Source organism: Cyprinodon tularosa, unplaced genomic scaffold (genome assembly GCF_016077235.1).
Source record: "Cyprinodon tularosa strain WSP-4 unplaced genomic scaffold, ASM1607723v1 ctg120, whole genome shotgun sequence".
Classification (NCBI taxonomy): Eukaryota; Metazoa; Chordata; class Actinopteri; order Cyprinodontiformes; family Cyprinodontidae; genus Cyprinodon; species Cyprinodon tularosa.
The window spans coordinates 2765487-2784158 of NW_024038004.1; the positions used below are offsets into that span (position 1 = coordinate 2765487).

At 39.6% G+C, this 18672-nt stretch overlaps 1 protein-coding gene across 3 annotated transcripts in view; it reads right to left on the reverse strand.

Moving 5' to 3' along the window:
• Window positions 1-294: 294 nt before the first annotated feature.
• The window catches only part of zgc:110158 (uncharacterized protein LOC553590 homolog), a 51903-nt gene continuing 33525 nt past the window's right edge, over window positions 295-18672 (reverse strand). Inside the window, exons 5-18 of one of the 3 annotated variants that reach the window (XM_038273562.1) lie at window positions 15046-15135; window positions 8685-8768; window positions 7512-7571; window positions 7356-7419; window positions 6548-6612; window positions 6389-6450; window positions 6052-6097; window positions 5310-5345; window positions 5176-5227; window positions 4916-4986; window positions 4658-4736; window positions 4541-4569; window positions 4343-4444; window positions 295-954 (exon numbers count right to left, since the gene is read on the reverse strand). In XM_038273562.1, the coding sequence (XP_038129490.1) occupies window positions 925-954; window positions 4343-4444; window positions 4541-4569; window positions 4658-4736; window positions 4916-4986; window positions 5176-5227; window positions 5310-5345; window positions 6052-6097; window positions 6389-6450; window positions 6548-6612; window positions 7356-7419; window positions 7512-7571; window positions 8685-8768; window positions 15046-15135 (870 nt within the window). In that variant the 3' untranslated portion in view covers window positions 295-924. Of the gene's footprint in view, window positions 955-4342; window positions 4445-4540; window positions 4570-4657; window positions 4737-4915; window positions 4987-5172; window positions 5228-5309; window positions 5346-6051; window positions 6098-6388; window positions 6451-6547; window positions 6613-7355; window positions 7420-7511; window positions 7572-8684; window positions 8769-15045; window positions 15136-18672 lie in introns of all 3 variants that reach the window. The other 2 variants (XM_038273554.1, XM_038273570.1) reach the window with 2 other exon arrangements.

Sequence of the window (18672 nt, forward strand, 5' to 3'; positions counted from 1 at the left end):
GATAAAGTTGGAGACTAAATTCTGCATTTTCATTAGCTGTAAACTAGGTTAGGATAAATAAACACCTAGATTATTTAGCTCTGGTTATGCAAGCTAGAATTTAACATTTTTAATTGTATTTCTGATATGAACTTTTCAACCATATTCTGATTCCGAGAAGATTCTGTATGTGTGACTTGTGTGCAAATGTGATGTCTTTATCATAACAGTGTGCCCCTAAAAACAAAGGATGTTAATCTTTAAATGATAATAATAATTATAATAATACAACAAAAGTAGCAATGACACATTACATACACAAAAAATTGGAAAACATGTTCACTGATCATCACAACAACTCTGTTACAAATGTACATGTACAGAAAAACGATGAGGAAGGACAACGAAGGTCCTCCGTGGAATCTGGGAGCAAAAAGAAAAAAAATTAATGTTTTACAAAAAAAAAAAAAAAATAATTATAATCCAACGCTGTGGTTGATGTTCCTATTAGCTGCAAAAGAGATACTGCGTCCATGATGGAGGGCGGCGCTCTCCGTTCACCTCCGCTCATTGTCTAGACCCCGTCAGAAAGCCGGGGAGGCTGGGGCCGGAGTCTGAAAGGAGGCTCTTCCTGCTGCCCTGTGACTGCTTCCTATTCACACCTGCGGCCATTTTACACGATCCAGGAGGGCCCGTCTTAATTAGAGTCCCAGCATGCTCGAGGGCGCTCCCGGAAGGCTGAGTGGCCGCAAAAGTTCCCGACGAAGAGGAGGAAGGACGGTGGATGGGTTGGGTGGTGGAAGGTGGACGGCGTTAGAGAGGGCAAAGGGTGTGTGATGTGGGGGGAGGCAGGTTAATCCGAGGACAAGTTAGGATTGAATAAAAAAAAAAAGGTGTAGAGTCGAAAAAATTGGGGGGAGAAAGATAAAAAAAAAAAAAAGAAAATCACACACTCATCGTCATGTTGGGTGAATACTGAAAAGAGAGAGAGGGGAAGGGGGAGGAGGGGGGGCACAAATGAGTGGATATGTCACTAACCACAATTAAACACAAGAGGGCGCTCAGACCCAGCCCTGCAGGGGTAGAGGAAGCACAGACTGTCTGCTCTGTTGTCATCAACAAACAGGAGAGGCCAAGCTGCTTTCATCCAGTTCCTACAGCGACTGCCTCTGATCCGGGTTTGAAAACATCTTCTGTCTCTGCTTTCCGTATTGGTCTAGTTTTACATTTTAAAACACTTAAAATTAACATAACACCAGTCTGGACATTTATGAAGTTGTTGAATCATTTGGATTTTAAGTTTTTTGTTCCACAGATCAAGAGGTCAGCCTCTGATTGGACAGCATGATTAACAGGCACCTGTCTGACATCTACACCTATTCAGATTAACTCAAACAATTTTCAAATTGGGAATAAACTAAATTCAAAATACTGTATTACTATGGCATCCATTTATGCCAAATACTTCTACTCTTTTTCAAAAATTCGATCCTGTTAGAGAAGCACTTTTTTAAATCACTGGCTGTTATCTTTTATTTCTGGTGCATAGTTTGTTTGTTAACCTTAGATCCTAACGAAGAAGGATGTTTAAATAAGGAACAGTACGGAAATTTTTCTTTTTCCAGGAAATGTTTTTAGACTTGGGGAAAAATACTAACTAGAGAGCAGAGGACATATTGATCATTGCTTAAATATTTGCACGTAAGCAGCTCTGTAGCCAGCAGCCTGTGCACCTCGTAGCTCTGCAGGTAGAGGCCAGGAGAGCATCACAAATTTACAATGCAGGGAACAGACCCCCCCTCCCATCCCCCGTTACATCTTTATAACAAGACCCAACATACTTTAGCGTTTCCTTTAGTGTTTAACAGCTATGATCACATCACTGATACAGAGGGTACGGAGTGAAGTTCTACCAGATTAGTAAGCGGCTCCAATGCAAGCAGAACACAAGCTGCTAGTGACCAAAACATTCTTTATGCAGTTTAGAACAAATTTACAGTGCTGTGTCCCAACATTAAAAGTATGGAATCATACCGAAAAAAAGATATTATGCTTTAAGACTATTTGACTTTAAAGTAGATGTTCTCCACTCATGAACCTGGCTTAACTTTATGGCAAGATGAATTGTCGCACGTCCCTGTAGTTCACCAATGATGATGTCACCGCATTTGCACCAGTTTTAGCTGGAATATTTTTTTCTTTTTGAAAAGGACAGCATTTTCGCTTTTGTGGATGGGAAGATGGTTGAGCGTCTCCCCCGACTGGACTTGATAAGACTGATTTATCTGTTAACTTCGCTAGTTGTGAAACAAATCAAGCTTCTCTTGCTGCTATGATTAGCTAAAGCCAGGCTTACACTGTGCAAATGTTTGCCTTTTTCGGGGGGATTTTCCAGTTGCACGAGAATTTTTCAATTGGGCTGACTTTCAGCCTGATCGTGCGTCGTGTAATGTACAGGGGGTAACGAGGGGCGATCAGCCTCTCAAGACCACCTCCTGATCAGGAATTGTGAGGTCAGGAGAAAATCAAACATGTTGGATTTTCCCGACAAGGTTTCTTCTCTTTCTTCTTCCTCTCAGATGTAAACACAGAAGCATGGCGGGTTTACGGGTGAAATGGAATTCTTTCTGTAAAATTGACAGACCGTAGTAGCCACGTTTGCTCCGCCATGTCTATGTCAGAATAAGTCGCCGCCTTTGCTTTTAAGGACTTTCAGCACAAAATCGCACAAATAGCCAAGGCAGCACGTTACACTCTAGTGAGCTTCATATTCCTCCGCTACTCATTTGGCTTCCGGATAGACGAGTCAGAGTAGCTCCATCTCACTGCGGAGCTGAGTCTGACGTATTTTAGACATCGGGCTGAGCATGCATCGTGAGCTGTGAACTCTCACTGTATGACGAAACCATGCGGTTTCGTCATACAGTGTGAGCTGTACCTGCGTGCAACGATTGAAAAAAAAAAAAAAATCACACAGTTTATGCCCCGCTTAAAGAGACGACATGGGAGGCAGGTACCAAATCAGTTCGAATTGTTTTGAATGTCACTACCTTTTGCAAACGTATCTACATATCTATTGTACCAAAAACTGTAGCTTGGCTATTTGGGATTTGAAGGCAAGTATAAAGACTTATTAATCCATTTATAAATTGCTTCTGTTGAGTCTAAAGTGGAGAAAACAAAAACTAGCTACACTTTCTAAAGTGGTCATAGGACTCCTTATTCGGTTTAGATCTTTTTCATCGATGGCCTGAATGTTCATTTTGGGCTTTAAATAAACAATTTCAGCTTTTCTTTAAATAGGAACAACGTAAATGGTTTTAAAAGCGGAAATTGTGCAGATAGATCTGATTGAATTTATGCATGAAAAACTGCAGAGAACTGTTAGCAAGGATTAAAAGGAAACGAATCAGCTTTTGACTCACAATCACAAAAAACGTTACAAAATAAATAAAATAACAAACCGCTACCAAATTTCAAGTATGGTGTTTACAACATTATGCTGAGGGCCTGTCAGGGTTCCAGGTGCATTGCACAAAGTGGCTGAAATAATGAAGACTGCTTCCTAAACTTTCTAAAGACGCACTAAAAGCTCTTAGAACTTAAAAAACTGGTTCATTCCAAGTTTCTAAAGTAAAGTTAACCTTTGCTCTAATGTACACTGGTGCACTATGTTTAAAGAGGGAGCATGCCCCGAGAAAACCTCCAATCCAAATAAGCTATAGCATCACAGATAAGCGTGGGACAAATACCCAACCAGAGTTATGACAGGAGATTCTTACTGCCTATGAGATTTTGTGAGGTTTCTCTAAAACATGCTAAAGGAGATTTACTTAACAAGAAGATTAGAAAATGTAAGTTTATAAAAATATTTATTTTTCACCAAAGCTGTTGTATAACCATCCAACTATTTAAAGTGGAGTATAAACCAATCATTAAAAGCCAGAAATGAAATCATACCAACAAATTATTTTGACCTTCTTTGTTTAAAATCGTTTGCCCAAATCAGCTTCAGCTCACATCCAGTTTAGTTTGCATTGTTGAGGCTACTAAAGCAGGTTTACCTGGACCTAGCTGGTTAAGATAAGCTTCATCAAACAACATATCAAAAAAGGGGAAATAAAGTTGACACGCCTATGTCTAAAAAAAAAAAAATATTCTAAATTTTGCCCTTAATTCAAATACTGGTGAATCATAAAAACCCACACAGATCCATATAAAATAGAAAACTATAAATTGGGACAAAAAAGCACTTCCCTCCCATAAATTCCACTTATTCAAACCCTCTGCTTGCATTCTTCCACTGGTTTACATCAGGATAAACTGTTAAGGGCAGGAGATGTTGTCAACACACTCCACTCACACTTTCGCTTTGGAATGGGTTCAAGAAGTTGCCGCCCATCTCGCCGTCATCCCGCGGCGTTCCTGGAGGATTGTTCATGCCTCCCATGTTGTTAGGAGAGCTCTGGTGGGAAAGAGAGAGGCCCCAAAGGCAGTCAGATGAGTGTAACACAGAGGAAGTAGTTCAGAAAGATGTTTGCAGAATTTGACGTTCATTCACCTTTGGCAACCCATCCATATCCCCAGACCCTGAGGATGAAAAACACACATTAGGGTATAATCTAAGAGAAAAAACAATTAGTCATTTGAGTCACTAATTCCCAGTGTTTCAACCCACCTAGTGATCCATTCATGTGATGCGGCTCCATGGCTCCCATTGCTCCCATTGGCCCATCGGGCCCTGGTCCCATTGGGAACTGAGAAGACGTGGAACAGGAATTATAAATTACTGCCATTATTTTTCCCTCCTTGGACTTAATCTTATTCTGTGATCTGAGTTGAATGTTTTCCTCCTAGGGATTTATTTTAGTTCAGCGGTAATAATATAGTAATAGAAACTCTTTGCAAAGTTGAAGAAGGAAAACCAAAAACTTACATTGGGTCTGTTTCCTCCAGGTCCGATAGGATTCATCATTGTGTAGATGTTTTCACTGGAGTTAGTCGAATCTTAGGAGGAAAAAAGAAAATAATATTAAAAACAGATCGTTCACAGCTGTTAAAAGATTCTAACGGGTGTTGGACAGGAGATCAAAACAAGAACGAAGGAATAACAGCAATTTTGTTGTTTAGTGAGGAAAAAAATGAGAGAGGGGGGGTGGGGGTGGGGGGGGGTGGCATAGAAGGCTAACGCACCACCTGGGCTGGGCATGATGGGAGTTCCAGGCGGTCCCCCTCCACCCGCTGGACCCTGGGAAAAAAATATATGGGTTTAAAAACAACCCAGTTTGTGGACTTTTCATAATAAACTGCACCTAATTCACTTCACTCACCACATAGTTTCCTGGTGATGAGGAAGAGTAGGCTATCTGCAGAGGAAACAGCAGTCAGAACCAACAGATGAGGAATACGCATCATATACAAACACACAGTGTCTGTATTTAAAAATCTAGCCTCTGTGCTGTGTATTTCCCTGATACCCATAAATTTAATCTTACAAAGTTAAAACATTCATTTGGGTCTCTTAAAAAAAAAGTAACACAATGCTAACCTCAACCTAAACTCATCATTCCTATAATGAAGATGGATGGAGTTAAATACTGAGCAATAATGGAGAGTTAAACTAGAATGGGCATAAAAAATGGGATGAAAGCTAAACATACACCCAGAGTTACAATGAGTTGGTTTAAATGAAAGTATATATTCATGAGTCAGAATGGCCTAGTCAAAGACCGGAACTAAATTTAATTCAGTTCCGGTCTGTGACAGGTTGTGTTTTTTGTTTTGTTTTATTTCTCCAATTTGACTGAACTTGAGCTAATTAAAGATGAATGGGGAGAAATTTACATCTCAGTTCTGCCAAGTTTTGATATAAGACTGAATACAAATACACACATCTATGTCACATTTATTCACAATTTAATGTTAATCTATTATGCAAAATCCTCAAAAATACTTAGAAATTCTCGTTCTGACTTGGCTTCAAACAAAACTGCATGAATTTGATGCATCTGCTTAGAAACTACCATATCAATAAATTCAAAGCAGAGCCGACATGTTGAGATTCTGACTCACTGAGTTTGCATTAGGTCCTGGCCATGGCCCCCTTCCTCCGGGACCCCTAAGGAAAAGATTGTATAAGAAAAACAAGAATAAGACAAAGCACTGAAAGTTTTAGGAGCATGTTTTCTGTTACCGTGATTCAATTCATTAAAAAAATAAAATAAAATAAACTACAGCAGCCTTTTTTCAGCCACCTGATCTGCAATATGCAGCAACAGGTGGAGGAGGGGAAGACATGCTTTTCGGTTGCAAATCAAAATTAACTCAAAGTATTGTGGAAACAGGGTAATAAAGTGACAGAAGAGGAACGGAGCTACATAATTTGCTTAAGGTATTTCTATGCACTTACATGTTCATTCCTGGCATGGGGCCACCCATGGAGTTGGGAGGGGGCCTCATGCCTCCATAATTCTAAGAGGAAAAAAGACAGAGAAAAAAAAATATGTCAAGAAATTCAAAATGCATTTGCAAGAAATATTTGAAAATGAAAGTTTTTCCTCATCCTTACCTGTGGGCCCATGGCCATTCCTCTGGGAGGATTCATTCTCATTGGACCACCCATGTTGGGATGTCCTAGCAAAAAAGAAATCAACCAGGGTCAGAACTTGTACACAAAAGCTCATCTAATTACACATGCATCTCATCTCTTAAATGTTAGGAATAACATGAAATAACTACTAATATATGCTTATCTGATGCCAAATATACCAAACCCTCTTTTTAAGTCAGGCATACCAGGCATTCAGTAAAAAAAAAAAACAACACTTCATGGGATTGTAACATCTAGATAATTCTAAAATGTCATTTTGTAAACCAATTTAAGTATATTTATTTGCGGCCTTTAAACCACAGAAAGGAAGTCGAATTTATAATTTCATTGAGTGTCTGAAACAAAAGGACATCAGATAAAAACAGCTTACACACCTAAAATTACAAAAATATGTTTCAAAGATTAATATGAAAACAAAGAGACCAAAAAGATGGAGGTGTTGCCTTCTAAAATTCCAAAATATTTTCAAGCAGTAGATGTTGGGATTCTATATCCGAGAACATGGGTTTAATTTTTTTTAAGCAAACAAATGTTTTATAAAAAGTGTCTTAACAAGGTGTGGACCAGACAGACAACATCACATATTGTCAGCATAACAAGATAAAAAACAGTTTTATATTTTCCATTTTAAAATTGTTGATTTGAAATATTGAAGAGTGGTCCAAGGAGAAATCAAAGAGGAACACCTTGGGATGCATGAAGGAAGCCAGAGGAGATTCCTGCAGTTTTCGATCAGTATTCAACAATGTTAAAACATCAGGCTTACCTTGTGGTCTTGTTGGGTCCAAACTGTTTGGCAGGAGGGGCTGCGATCCTGGGATTCCACCAGGCTGAGAAGGGAGCAGACAGAAAAGTCGGTAAAACTCAGCAAGTAATAACACACGGAGCTGTTTAATGGAAATTTGATCCAAACTCTGTTTACCTGATTTGGCATTCGGAGTGACGGGCGTGGCCCACCTGGATATCGTGGTGACATGAAAGGCTGTAGGGGGGGGGGGGGAGAAAGCAAAGGTGAGGGGGTGGACACAGAGAAAATTACATTCCTATTATTGATAAATCCAAAAGTACTTCAACAGGGGAAGCACTGAGAACACAGAGATGGACACAGCGTGGTTGGAAAATGGATGACAACACTGGAAAACTGCTAATTCAGCAACACATCTGCCTTGAAACCAAAAAAAGCAAAAACAAAAAAATCACTTGCAAGAGTTGGTGTGGTCCAAACTTTAAAGAAGCACTACCCACAGGATGGACTGAAAGCTCGTTTGAGTGCAAGCGTGTGTCTTCCCTACTCTCGCTTTGCTGTAAGCTGACTCGGCCTTGTGGTCTGCCTGGCGTAGTCGGAGACACCTCGGGCCAGCGACGCGGTTCAAAAGGAAAAAAAAAAACCTTAGCGGAAGCGAGCTCGCGCTCTCTCACACACAGAAAAAGAAACTGGAAACCACAAGAATGAAAAGCTGAGCTGCCGCAGTTAATGGGCAAAACCTAGCTTCATCTCCGCAGTGGCATCGCAGCTACTGTTCTGTATAGGAGCTGAAACGCCATGACTAAAGTTCTTCAGCCTCGGTCCACATGCTCAGAGTACCGTGCAGGAGCCAAACTTCCATCCTTGACATGTAGGAAACTGGTGCTCGTACATGTGAAGTGTTTATTTTGCTTGTCCCCCTGTTTAATTTATAAGATGCAGGAACAAGTGAGCAAGGGGGGGAGGGAGTGAGTGTGCAACTGTGTTTGTGTGTGTTCAGGCTGGAGAAGATAAGTGTGCAACCCCCCACAAGCTGCTCCGGGGGAGGGGCAGGGAGTGAATTATTCATCCTGCACGGGGGACAGAAGCTCCTCGGCCTTCCACAGGAACAGGCCTTGCTGCATCTTTTTATTCTTTATATACAACAAGAGCTCACAACTGCAGGGGCTGCTTTAAATGGGGGGGTTAGCCTGAACAAAAGTAGTTCCTGAAGGGCTCAAGGTGGGGTGGGGATAAAGTGCAAAGGTTGCAAATGGGAAGAAAGAGGCAGGAGTGTATAGTTCAGGGTATGGGGGGGGGGGGGGGGGGGGGGGGGGGGGGGGGGGTGGTGAGAAAGTGTTTGCGTCTTACCTGACCGTGGGGTCCCATCATGGGGTTGCTGGGGTTGTGTGGGGGGGGCTGTGCATGGGGGGATTGCTGAGAGCCGGGCGGTGCCTTTAAGAAAGAAGAGCGATATCAGAGAGGGGAGGGGGCAGAATGTGGGTTCACACCTGGAGGAAGAACCCGATCAGAATCACAGGAGAGAGGAAAACCATGTTGGAGGGGAGTCTGGAGGGAGCGTCTAAGTTTAGCGGAAAAAATGAAAGCGTGGCTGAATTTTGGGTCACATGATAACCCACCTAAAAACAGGTCACACTCTTCTGTCTTTATTACCAAACAGAAAGACGGGAATCGTTTTCTCCCAGATGGCCTTCCAGTGACCCCCTAACACCCATAAGAGGCGATCATTTCCACCACCTGGTTATAAAGCCAATCCTGTTTTACACTTACCCACATGGGGGCAGTGTTATCAAAGCTTACAACAACAAGAGGCAAAGGTACAGCTCACAGAAGGAGAGGACACTGACAAAAAAAAAAAAAAAAAAAAAAATGCTGAAGCATTTCTGTAAGCTTCTTCATGACCAAATCAAGTTCCAGTGCTAAAACTCAAACACACCCAGACATCACACTGTTGACTTCCCAAGCCCCGGACAAGAGGTCAAATATCTGATGAATACATCATTGCGCAACAGCCTCTTCAGAAGGTTCAATGTTTTACTTTTTTCCTCTTCCAGCCTCCCTCGAAAACAAAGAGTGGCAGATTTACAAATAGCAAGTGGAATTTTCCACCTTTCCCTCCAAGGCATCCGGACACACACAAAGACAACACGTTGACTACCAGTGAGAGTCTGGGAGTGTGTGTGTGTGTGCGCCTCAAAATTAACATGCAAAAAAAAACCCCAAAAAAACTGCTGTAGTTGAGACTGTGCAACCTGTTGTGGAAAACAAGTCAACCCAACATCCATTTCTCAGACTGGTACAGGTATCAAAGGCAGCACCGTCTTGCTTCACAAGCAGCCACCAAATATTTTGTTGAGATTTCAAAAGACAAAAACCTGCAGATGATTGTTAAGGGAAAGAAAAAAAAATATTTTACAAACAAATCCCTGCATGATGCTTCTGCCACTCCCCAGCCCTTTCACAGCTGGAATGAGTTTTTTCAGCGTTATACAGAGTCTTGTTTTCTGACACCTCATGGCGTTTTGCATGCAGCCTCCAAAAGTTTTTGGTCATGTCGAACTGGTGCACCTTCTTCCCCTTCACTTTAATTATGATCAGTTGGGATCAGTTTAGTTCGCTGATTGGGTAGCACAAATCTGGAACTATAATGTTCCCTTTAATGCATTTGAAACACCACAATATGAGCCTTGATAGAAATCCTGCAAATGACAGCAATACAAATCACTGATCATCTCCATATATGTAAACACAGCTAAAGATGTGATAAAAGATTGTTGTCACATTTAATAAGATGAAAAATACAGCGCTGCTTTACTACTACTGGGTCAGTATGAATATACTTTCCAAAAAGGTTGGTCTATTATGACTAGGGGTGTGGGAAATAATTGTTTTGGTGATATATAGCGATATTCGGCTGCCCAATATAATATCGATCTTTCACTTCTTAGTATCGATTTAAAAAAAAAAATGGTTACATAAAACATTGATGGGAAAATGGGCTACCTCTGCACCACCACTCTGGCAGAAAGCGCTGTGGAGCCCTTTAACTGTGCGTGCAGCACCAAATCTGTATTTGAGGCAGTCACAGTAGAAGAAAACCCCAAACAACATGGATAATAATACCTAATCAATATTTTCTGATGAAAATATACAGCACTTGCTGTTTTATCTCATCATTTGATTTTGATAGCTAGGGAAAATATGGCAATATATAGTGATACTGCAATATCGTGATAATATCGTATCGTGACCCAAGTATCGCGACATGTATCGAATCGCAACACTCATGCCAATACTCACCTCTAATTATGACATAAAGTAAAATAATAAATGTTATTATTAATGATCATGTCTGTATTGAGACTCTGGTTTTGTTTATCGTTTTCCATCATTTAGTTTTTTGGTGTCTTTTTGCCTGTCTTTTTATTTTAAGTCAGGATGAATCTAATTGGCTTACTCTTCAGTGTCTACCAAAAAGTTACAACAGCAGATGTTTTTAACTGTGATATTGTTTTATAGATTTAAAAAAATATAACATGTATTTTTTCTTTTTGTGAAAAACTTATTGGCCTAGAAATTGCAGGGTTTCCCTTCATTTTGGCTCAAATGATATTTATATATAATGTAAATCTGTAAACTTTATAAACGGTACTCTTCTTATAGCAAAATAAACAAAATTGATATCCTTTTAAGACCTAAAATAAATCCACATAGTTGTAAAATGAATAAAAAAAATTTATTTTCAATAAAGTTTACTTTAAACTTTAAAAATCCCTGCATAAAAAAAAGCAATTACGCAGCATGATGCTGCCACCCTTTATGCACAGGTCAGCTGAAATATGGTTAATGTGTCTCATTACATTTCTGCCATAAAATACCACTTTTAGGTAGGTTTCCACCCACTTCATCTAATTTTCATGGATCCTTTCTATAAAAAAAAAAAAAAAAAAAAAATGTGTGTTTTAACTGAAACTATGGTCCTGTTTAATGCCCTTAATCGCACTACTACAACTTAAAATAGACTGTTTACAAATACAAAAGGTAGGTTCAAACAACTGCTTTAAACTGTTGGTAACCATCTGCTTTAAAGCTGAAAAACTCATTAAAAATACTTCCAACTTCCTATCCTGATTTTACAAAAAAAAAAAAAGTAAAACAAGGTCAAAATAAACAAGCAATGGCTGCTTTAAATTGTTTTAGGAAAAAAAAAGTAAAATCTATTAGCAGAGACCTCTTCTTGTGACCTATAAATAATGTTAATTACAGGAGATGGTGCCATTTCACATGATCATGCATTTAACAGAAATTAGAGATAGGCACTAAATAAACGGCGCCAAATGTGACTGCAATTCGAGATGCACCAATCTGGCTTTTCCAGCTGAAATCCCCTACTGCAATAAAAGGGTATTAAATGTATTCTATCAACACCAATTTCTGTTCTTCTCTCATGGTTAATATGACAAATCAGACATTATCAGATTCTTTTAACTCTCTAAAAAACCATAAAAAAGACAAAACTCAAGTTTGTTTTAATCATTAAATTAACTCTAACAAATGTTTTAAATTGGGTAATTTTAAGTACGACTTCCCTTGACCACTAACTTAGTTAGAAAACTCTGAAATACAGCCTTCACTGATCAGTGAACACACCATACTTTGTGTCACTAACTGAACCAGCACTTAGTGCAGTTGCAGTCATTGAGGGTAGAAGATGTAATACTGGCTTTCTTCTGTATCAGCAAAAACGTGAACAACTGAATTGTAGTTTCTAATGCCTGTCCAGACAACTGTGTTTCACTAAGGCCGCTGGAGAGAGCAAGGCTTTTAGCAGACAACAGGAAGGCATAGAAGAAGGGCAGATGGAGAAGGGTTTATCCCTTTCAAGCTTTACGCTTCCATTAAAAATGTTGGCAGCCTTAAATAAATCTAAAAAAAACATACATTTCCAATGGTAAACCCAAGAAAAGAGTAGTTTGTGTGATGCTATCAATGCTAACAGTTATAATTGCTAACAAATGATGCTTAAGACTGTTTGTAAAACTTAAGGTAATCAGGCATGTGTTAAATCCAATCTCCCCCCCTAAACGCTTGTGTGACAAATAGAAAGTTCTTGAGACATTAAAAATGGCCAAACCTGATACCAACAACAGTTAAGTTTTACAAAAACTGAAAATCCATCACTGCACCTCTATGAGTAAAGCCTCTATTAACCCACAACGTTGTGTAATGGCCTACAAATTAGATTTACAACCATCATTTCAAATCAAAGTTAAGTGTGAGAGAATCCATTAATCTCCAATAATAACACAAGTGAAGCTTTCGGCTGTCTAATACTTAATTATCAAAGCAACAGACTGATCAAAGATTAATGCTTTCTAACAAACAAAAAAAAAACCCTCTCAGACTATAAAGGTGGGAAAAGTCTTTACAGCTGTTGCCTTGATCTTGTTTAAATTGTGATAAAAACAAAAAACAAAAAAAAAAACAAGGCTTTGTTGCTTGTGCAACAATTAACTTGTAAATATTTGTTGCTTTGTTCCAATTTCTCGCTTCCATTTCTTTGAAATACTTAGTCAGACCACTGACGACCATTGTGACCATTGTCACTAACAACAATATGAAAAAGCTCATTGCATCGACAAGCAGAGCTGCTTTCTGTAAAAATAAGTTCCCCTGAACACAACATTCACAGATGCACACCCCAATCTCACCCTCCCACCAATGGTAAAAATAGCCTCTCTCGACCCCCCCCCACCCATGTGTACAGTCATACTTTAACTATTCCCCACCACCACCAAGAAGGCACACAGTAAGGACGTAAGGGGCCACATAGCTAGTGGTAACCATCTTTTCCATTTCGCTCTTCTTCCTCCACTCTAATTTCTTCCTCTATCCTCCTCCTATATTGTGTCACTCGACGTTTTAGCTCCCACTCTTCGCCGCTGCCTTATCGCGCCTCCTGCCAAATGCCACCTCTGTCCATCACACTGCTGCCTCACAGAGGACGTGAGAGCATGTGTTTTTGTTTGTGGGTGCTCGCACACGTTCAGAGCCAGGACAGGTCAGAGAGGAACGGAAACAGAGAGATGGATACGGGATGGCTGAAGCTTCGATGAAGTGAGAGCTGAGCCACAGATGAAGACACAGAGCAGGCTGCTTAATATTCTGATAGAAATGTTGTTGTTATCAAGAGTAAATAATCGCTCTTATTAATACAGCAGGTACATAAACCTCTCAGAACTCCAAAACAGAGTAATATTTATAGTGTTAAACAACAGGCAGACAAAGCAAATTGCACTAGCTTAAACAAACATGTTTGTTGTGTGACATCTTCCCACACTCGCAGGCTTTAACGCCAGAGAAAAATACGGCAATATTAACACAGAAGGAAGGAAATCAAAGCTACTTTATGAGACATTTTTGGCTGCATTTATTTGTCATATCTAAACACAAACATGGGAACACTTTGATGTCAGCCCAAAAATGAGGCTTTAACCTATAGCTCCTTACAAACGTTCATACTCCTTTAAATTTTCCACATTTTGTCCCAATGCAAAACTAAAAAAAACAAATGTATTCTATTGAGATAAGTGATTCACTAATAAATAGTTTTATAAAATGTTCTACAAAACAACTCAATCTAATTGGACGGAGAGCAGCTGTGATTATTGGTTCTCAAGTGTTATTGTAGATCCTTACGCTTATTCAGCCTTGGACAATGATTGGACCATTTGAACGCATAAATATGCTTCAATGCAAACTATTTATTTGAAGGTTTGGTAATTTTTTGTTTAGAGCCTTAACCTCAGTCTTAATTTTCAAGCCACAAAGATGTTTTTCATTTGGCATCGGATCGAGACATGTGGACAGTGTCTACCTCCAACTTTGAGCAGCTTCTGTGATCCCTGCATCCCCACAGCAAGATGCAGGAAAAGAGTTATTTTCCCTTCACCTGGTGGCTCATATCTGCATGTTTCCAAACATGCTTACACCGAAATAAAAAACTAAAACAGACTGTATGGCTCGCTCCTTAACAATGTTCTATAAAGATCAAGTTTACAAGTAAAAGTTTTACTGTTGACAGGTTCTCACACTTCAGAATCTCTGCGGCTCCTCCAGAGTTACTATAGGTAAATTAATTAATTCTGCAATTCATGATGCTCTTGCAGTTGCAACATACTATTTACATCGTAACTAAATAAAATAAAATCATATTGAAAAGCTTGGGCTTTTCTTTAAACCCTATACTTAGTTTAATTTAAGATAATATTCAATCTCAAACCACTAAGAACTTCACAAAAGTGATACCCCTACTACGTAAGGGGGCAAAATATAAATGGAAGTCACATCTATCAGATTTAAATCTTTAAAAAGAACCTTTAAGAGTTTTTTTGTGATCTATAGCCTACAATCGTTAAAAACTAGAATGTTTGAGGCTGTAAGGAAAACAATGTGGAAAACCTAAAAGGGCAGAGAAGCTTTAGCATGCTATTTACGACCTAAGAGCAAAGAAAATATGTTTGATATATTAACTTTAGTAGGGAGTACGAATTTTGAACTTTTAATAATCTTTCTCCAATGCGGTATCCCTTCAATTTTATAATAGTTTCTTGTTGTCTTCCTTCGGGGGCATGGGGAACAAGGGATGAATGAGAGACACTGAAAATGTAAGAAAACAGGACAGGTGGACAGAGAAGAGGAGCCTTATTACCTGGAAGAAGCCTGGGGGCATGGGACCACCTGGCATGGCGTCGTTGGGGGGCATGTTACCCATCACCGGGCTCGGTGCTGCCGCCGCGCTCTAAAAAACATAGAAATGGCAGTTAAACCACCCGCTGCTCCAAAACGTTGAAGAACCTGCTATAAAACAGATTTACTTATATGACATCAATATTAAAGGCTTGTTATTCAATGGAATACGTATAGATTATATAGGATTTATAATACATAATGTTATCACTTCTGTTTGGTGCTGTCGCTTTTCTGAACAGTTGTTATTATTGCCAGGGCTGAAAGAGTTTGCTAAAAATTAAAACTGTGATTGTTTTTAGGCAATATTGCAGTCTTCCTTTGCGGCGACATCAAGATATAGATGTTTTATTTTAGGGTTTCGTGTTTTTTTTTGAAAGCTTGTTTGTCCAGAGTCAATTGTCAGAGAGTATCAGTTATAGGACTGTACTGCAACTTTTTGTGAAAAAATACTTACTTCTACTTGCATGGATCTGCGTACTAGCTGCAAATTTCTGTACCTTTCTGTGCGGCAGCAAACCTGCCATAAGTACCTAAAGGGCTGCAGTGAGAAACTTTTTTTTTCTCTTTTTAAATGTTATGTGACCAAAATGGAATGCCTCTGCTATTTGAAAATTGCATTTTGTTAAATTGCAATTATATTGCAAATGCAATTAATTGCGTAACCCAGGTTATTGGCCTAATAAATCAAAACAAATGATTCTGTATTACTGAGAATGAGGAATAAGGAACCTTCCAAACCACATCCATCCATGCATGGATGGATGGATGCATACAGGGATCTTTGATGATTGGATGAATGCACCATTTCATAAGATAACACACACAAAAAATAGTTTTAAGAGACTAGTTCAATTCAAAATAGGACATCAAGTAAACAAACTGAAAATAAAAATGCTTATAAACATAAATGTATATAATTCAAAGTAATCCAGACCAGGAAAACACTTCAATCTAACTTAGTATTTTCGCAGACGTTGCAGAGCTGAGATAAAAGTACAAACAAACGAACAGCTCCTGCCAGCAAGTTAAACATGATATAACTTTGTTCTTAACAAGATGCATGTTAAGAGAGCTTACATAAGCAAGCTGGAAAAAAACAAAGATCAGTCCGGCACTCAGAAACATGAACAGGAAAATCACACAGACACACAAAGAGTTACATCACAGCCTCACAAAGTGCAGCCCCTCAGTACAGAGCAGACGGTACTGTATGGCGGTACTGTATGAGTGGAAGACGACACAGTCGTCTAATGACTCGCATGTACAGACCCCCCCCCCCCCCCAATCTTCCTTTATCTGCTAGCAACATGCAGACCCCCCCCCCCTCCCCACATTATGCTAATTCTGCTTGTGAACATGAGCAGAGCACTCAGTCCCAGGGGAAGGAGCAGGGTCGCTGCCTTTTTACCTCTTCACACCCCCCCCCCCCCCCCCCCCCCCTCCATTGTACAGTTTTTACTGCACCCCCCACCCCAAAAGAACCTTCCTGGTGCCCCAAACGTTGTACTGTGCCTCCCCCTCACAACCTCTCCTCCTCCTCCGAAACCCCCCCCCCAGTAGGGTGTCAGCAGCTTGCAGAAGCTGTTGCTATGGCGACAGGTCCTATCTGCACTCTGTCCCCCTGGCATCCCCCGCTCCAGGAGCGCAGAGAGAGAGAATAAGAAGATGCAGGAGAGAGTGAGAGTGAGATCCAGAGAGTGAGTTTGGAAATACAGGAGTGAGAAAGAACATGAGGCTGGGAGGAGAAACTAAAAGGTTCTTCTTTTTTTTTTTTTTTTTTTTTTTTGGGGGGGGGGGGGGAATTATTTAATTTCATTTTTTTTGTTTTATTTGTAGGTCTCCACTTATTGTCACTGTAACTAGTTGTACTCCATATCCATTTTCATATTTAGCAACATAAACCGAAAGCAAACTAAAAAGTGCGCGGAAGGAACGACTGCCGCCAGCGAAAATGGAGCGTAGATCTAGTATGCAGTCGGACTTTATTAAAACCAACTGGCCTGGGGAAATACAAAAGGATCCAGCAGAGTTTTTTTTTTTTTTTTGTGTGTGTGGTAGAACATTCTCTAAACTGAAAGTATATTTTTGTTTCCATAGTCAAGATGTTGCTTGTTGGTCAAATCTTCCAAAAAGTATGCCGTGACAAAGAAAGTTCAATCAACACTTTTGCAAAAAAAAAAAAAAAATTGAAAGCATAAGCAACCTAGCAAGGCACAGATATAAGGCGTCAATGCTAAACTGATATTTGATTCTTAAGTTGAATAACTTTATTTTTTTATTTCATGCTGATGAAGAACCATGTAAAAAACATCCCATAAGGAGCTTTGATGTTTGATATAAAGCACAACCGGCAAGAATATATTCCGTTCATTTAAAAACAGCGAGAACTTCAACAAAACCCATGGGAGACATTTTCAAATGCCTGGAAATATTTACACTGTTTAAAACCATAAACTGTATTTTAATGACCTTACCCTACAGAGCAGCACGAATGCCTTGTCACAGCACTGAGTGGGCACATGTGAACAAAGGAGCTTTTTGATGAGAAGAATACAATATCTGCACTGAGGAAACAAGCTGCAACCGTTCATGGTAGCAAATCAGACACAGCTAACATGAAACCAACCGAACATGGCATCATGCTACAACTAAATGAATAGTTAAATGTGTGGACGCTTTACTAATATACAGCAGCTGTTTAGGGCCGAGCACACACACCTGAGGCCTCCCTTAGCTTATGCTGCAACAAAATGGTTGCAGGAACACAACTAAGCTCCCCTAATCTCAGCTCTGAACAAAAAACTGTTGGGAACAAGTCTGATCCACAATGTGATAAACTACATGATGCTTTTCGAGGGCTCTATGAATGTTTTCATGGTATGATAAAACTAAACAATTTAAAACAGCAATGATATGTAATCTGATCGTTATCAGTAGAGAATAATAAAGATGCTCTGATATTTAGAAATAGGGAATCAGTGTGAAATTAGCGAAAAATAATGTATCTAAAATCTCCAATATAAGCAGACTGATAGAAATGCTCCGCTCCCGTTTAAAGTTGAAATAATCCCCTGGTTACTTAATAAATGGGTGAGTTGTTTTCATTCCTAATGTAGTTTATCATTGTGCTCTCTTTGAATAATATTAAATGAGCAGGCCTTTACTAATGTTCCACACAAAATATAAGAGTTAAAAGTACATATGATTCATGTTGACATTGTATAAGGTGAAAAACTGCAAGCTGACAACACCAAGAAAACAAAGGTGTTTAAAACTTTTTCATGCCAAGAGCCACAGACATTTCTTTCCAGGAGTTTTTCCCAATCAGTTTATATTTATGTGTTAATATTTACAAGCTACATCACAGGCTGTCTCTAGATGTTCGCATTAGCGAACACTTGCCACTAGGACCTGTAGCTCGTCTACCACGTTTAGAATTGTTCCTAGTTGCACAATGTGGGTATTCAGTCTGCAAGGACGCCACGCGTTGGGACGCTGAGGCCAATTTGGCCCCCCGGCCCTCGCAGATGCATCAAGCATAGACCAAGTTTCAGCCTCTCGACCTCTCACAATCAGGCTGGGCAAG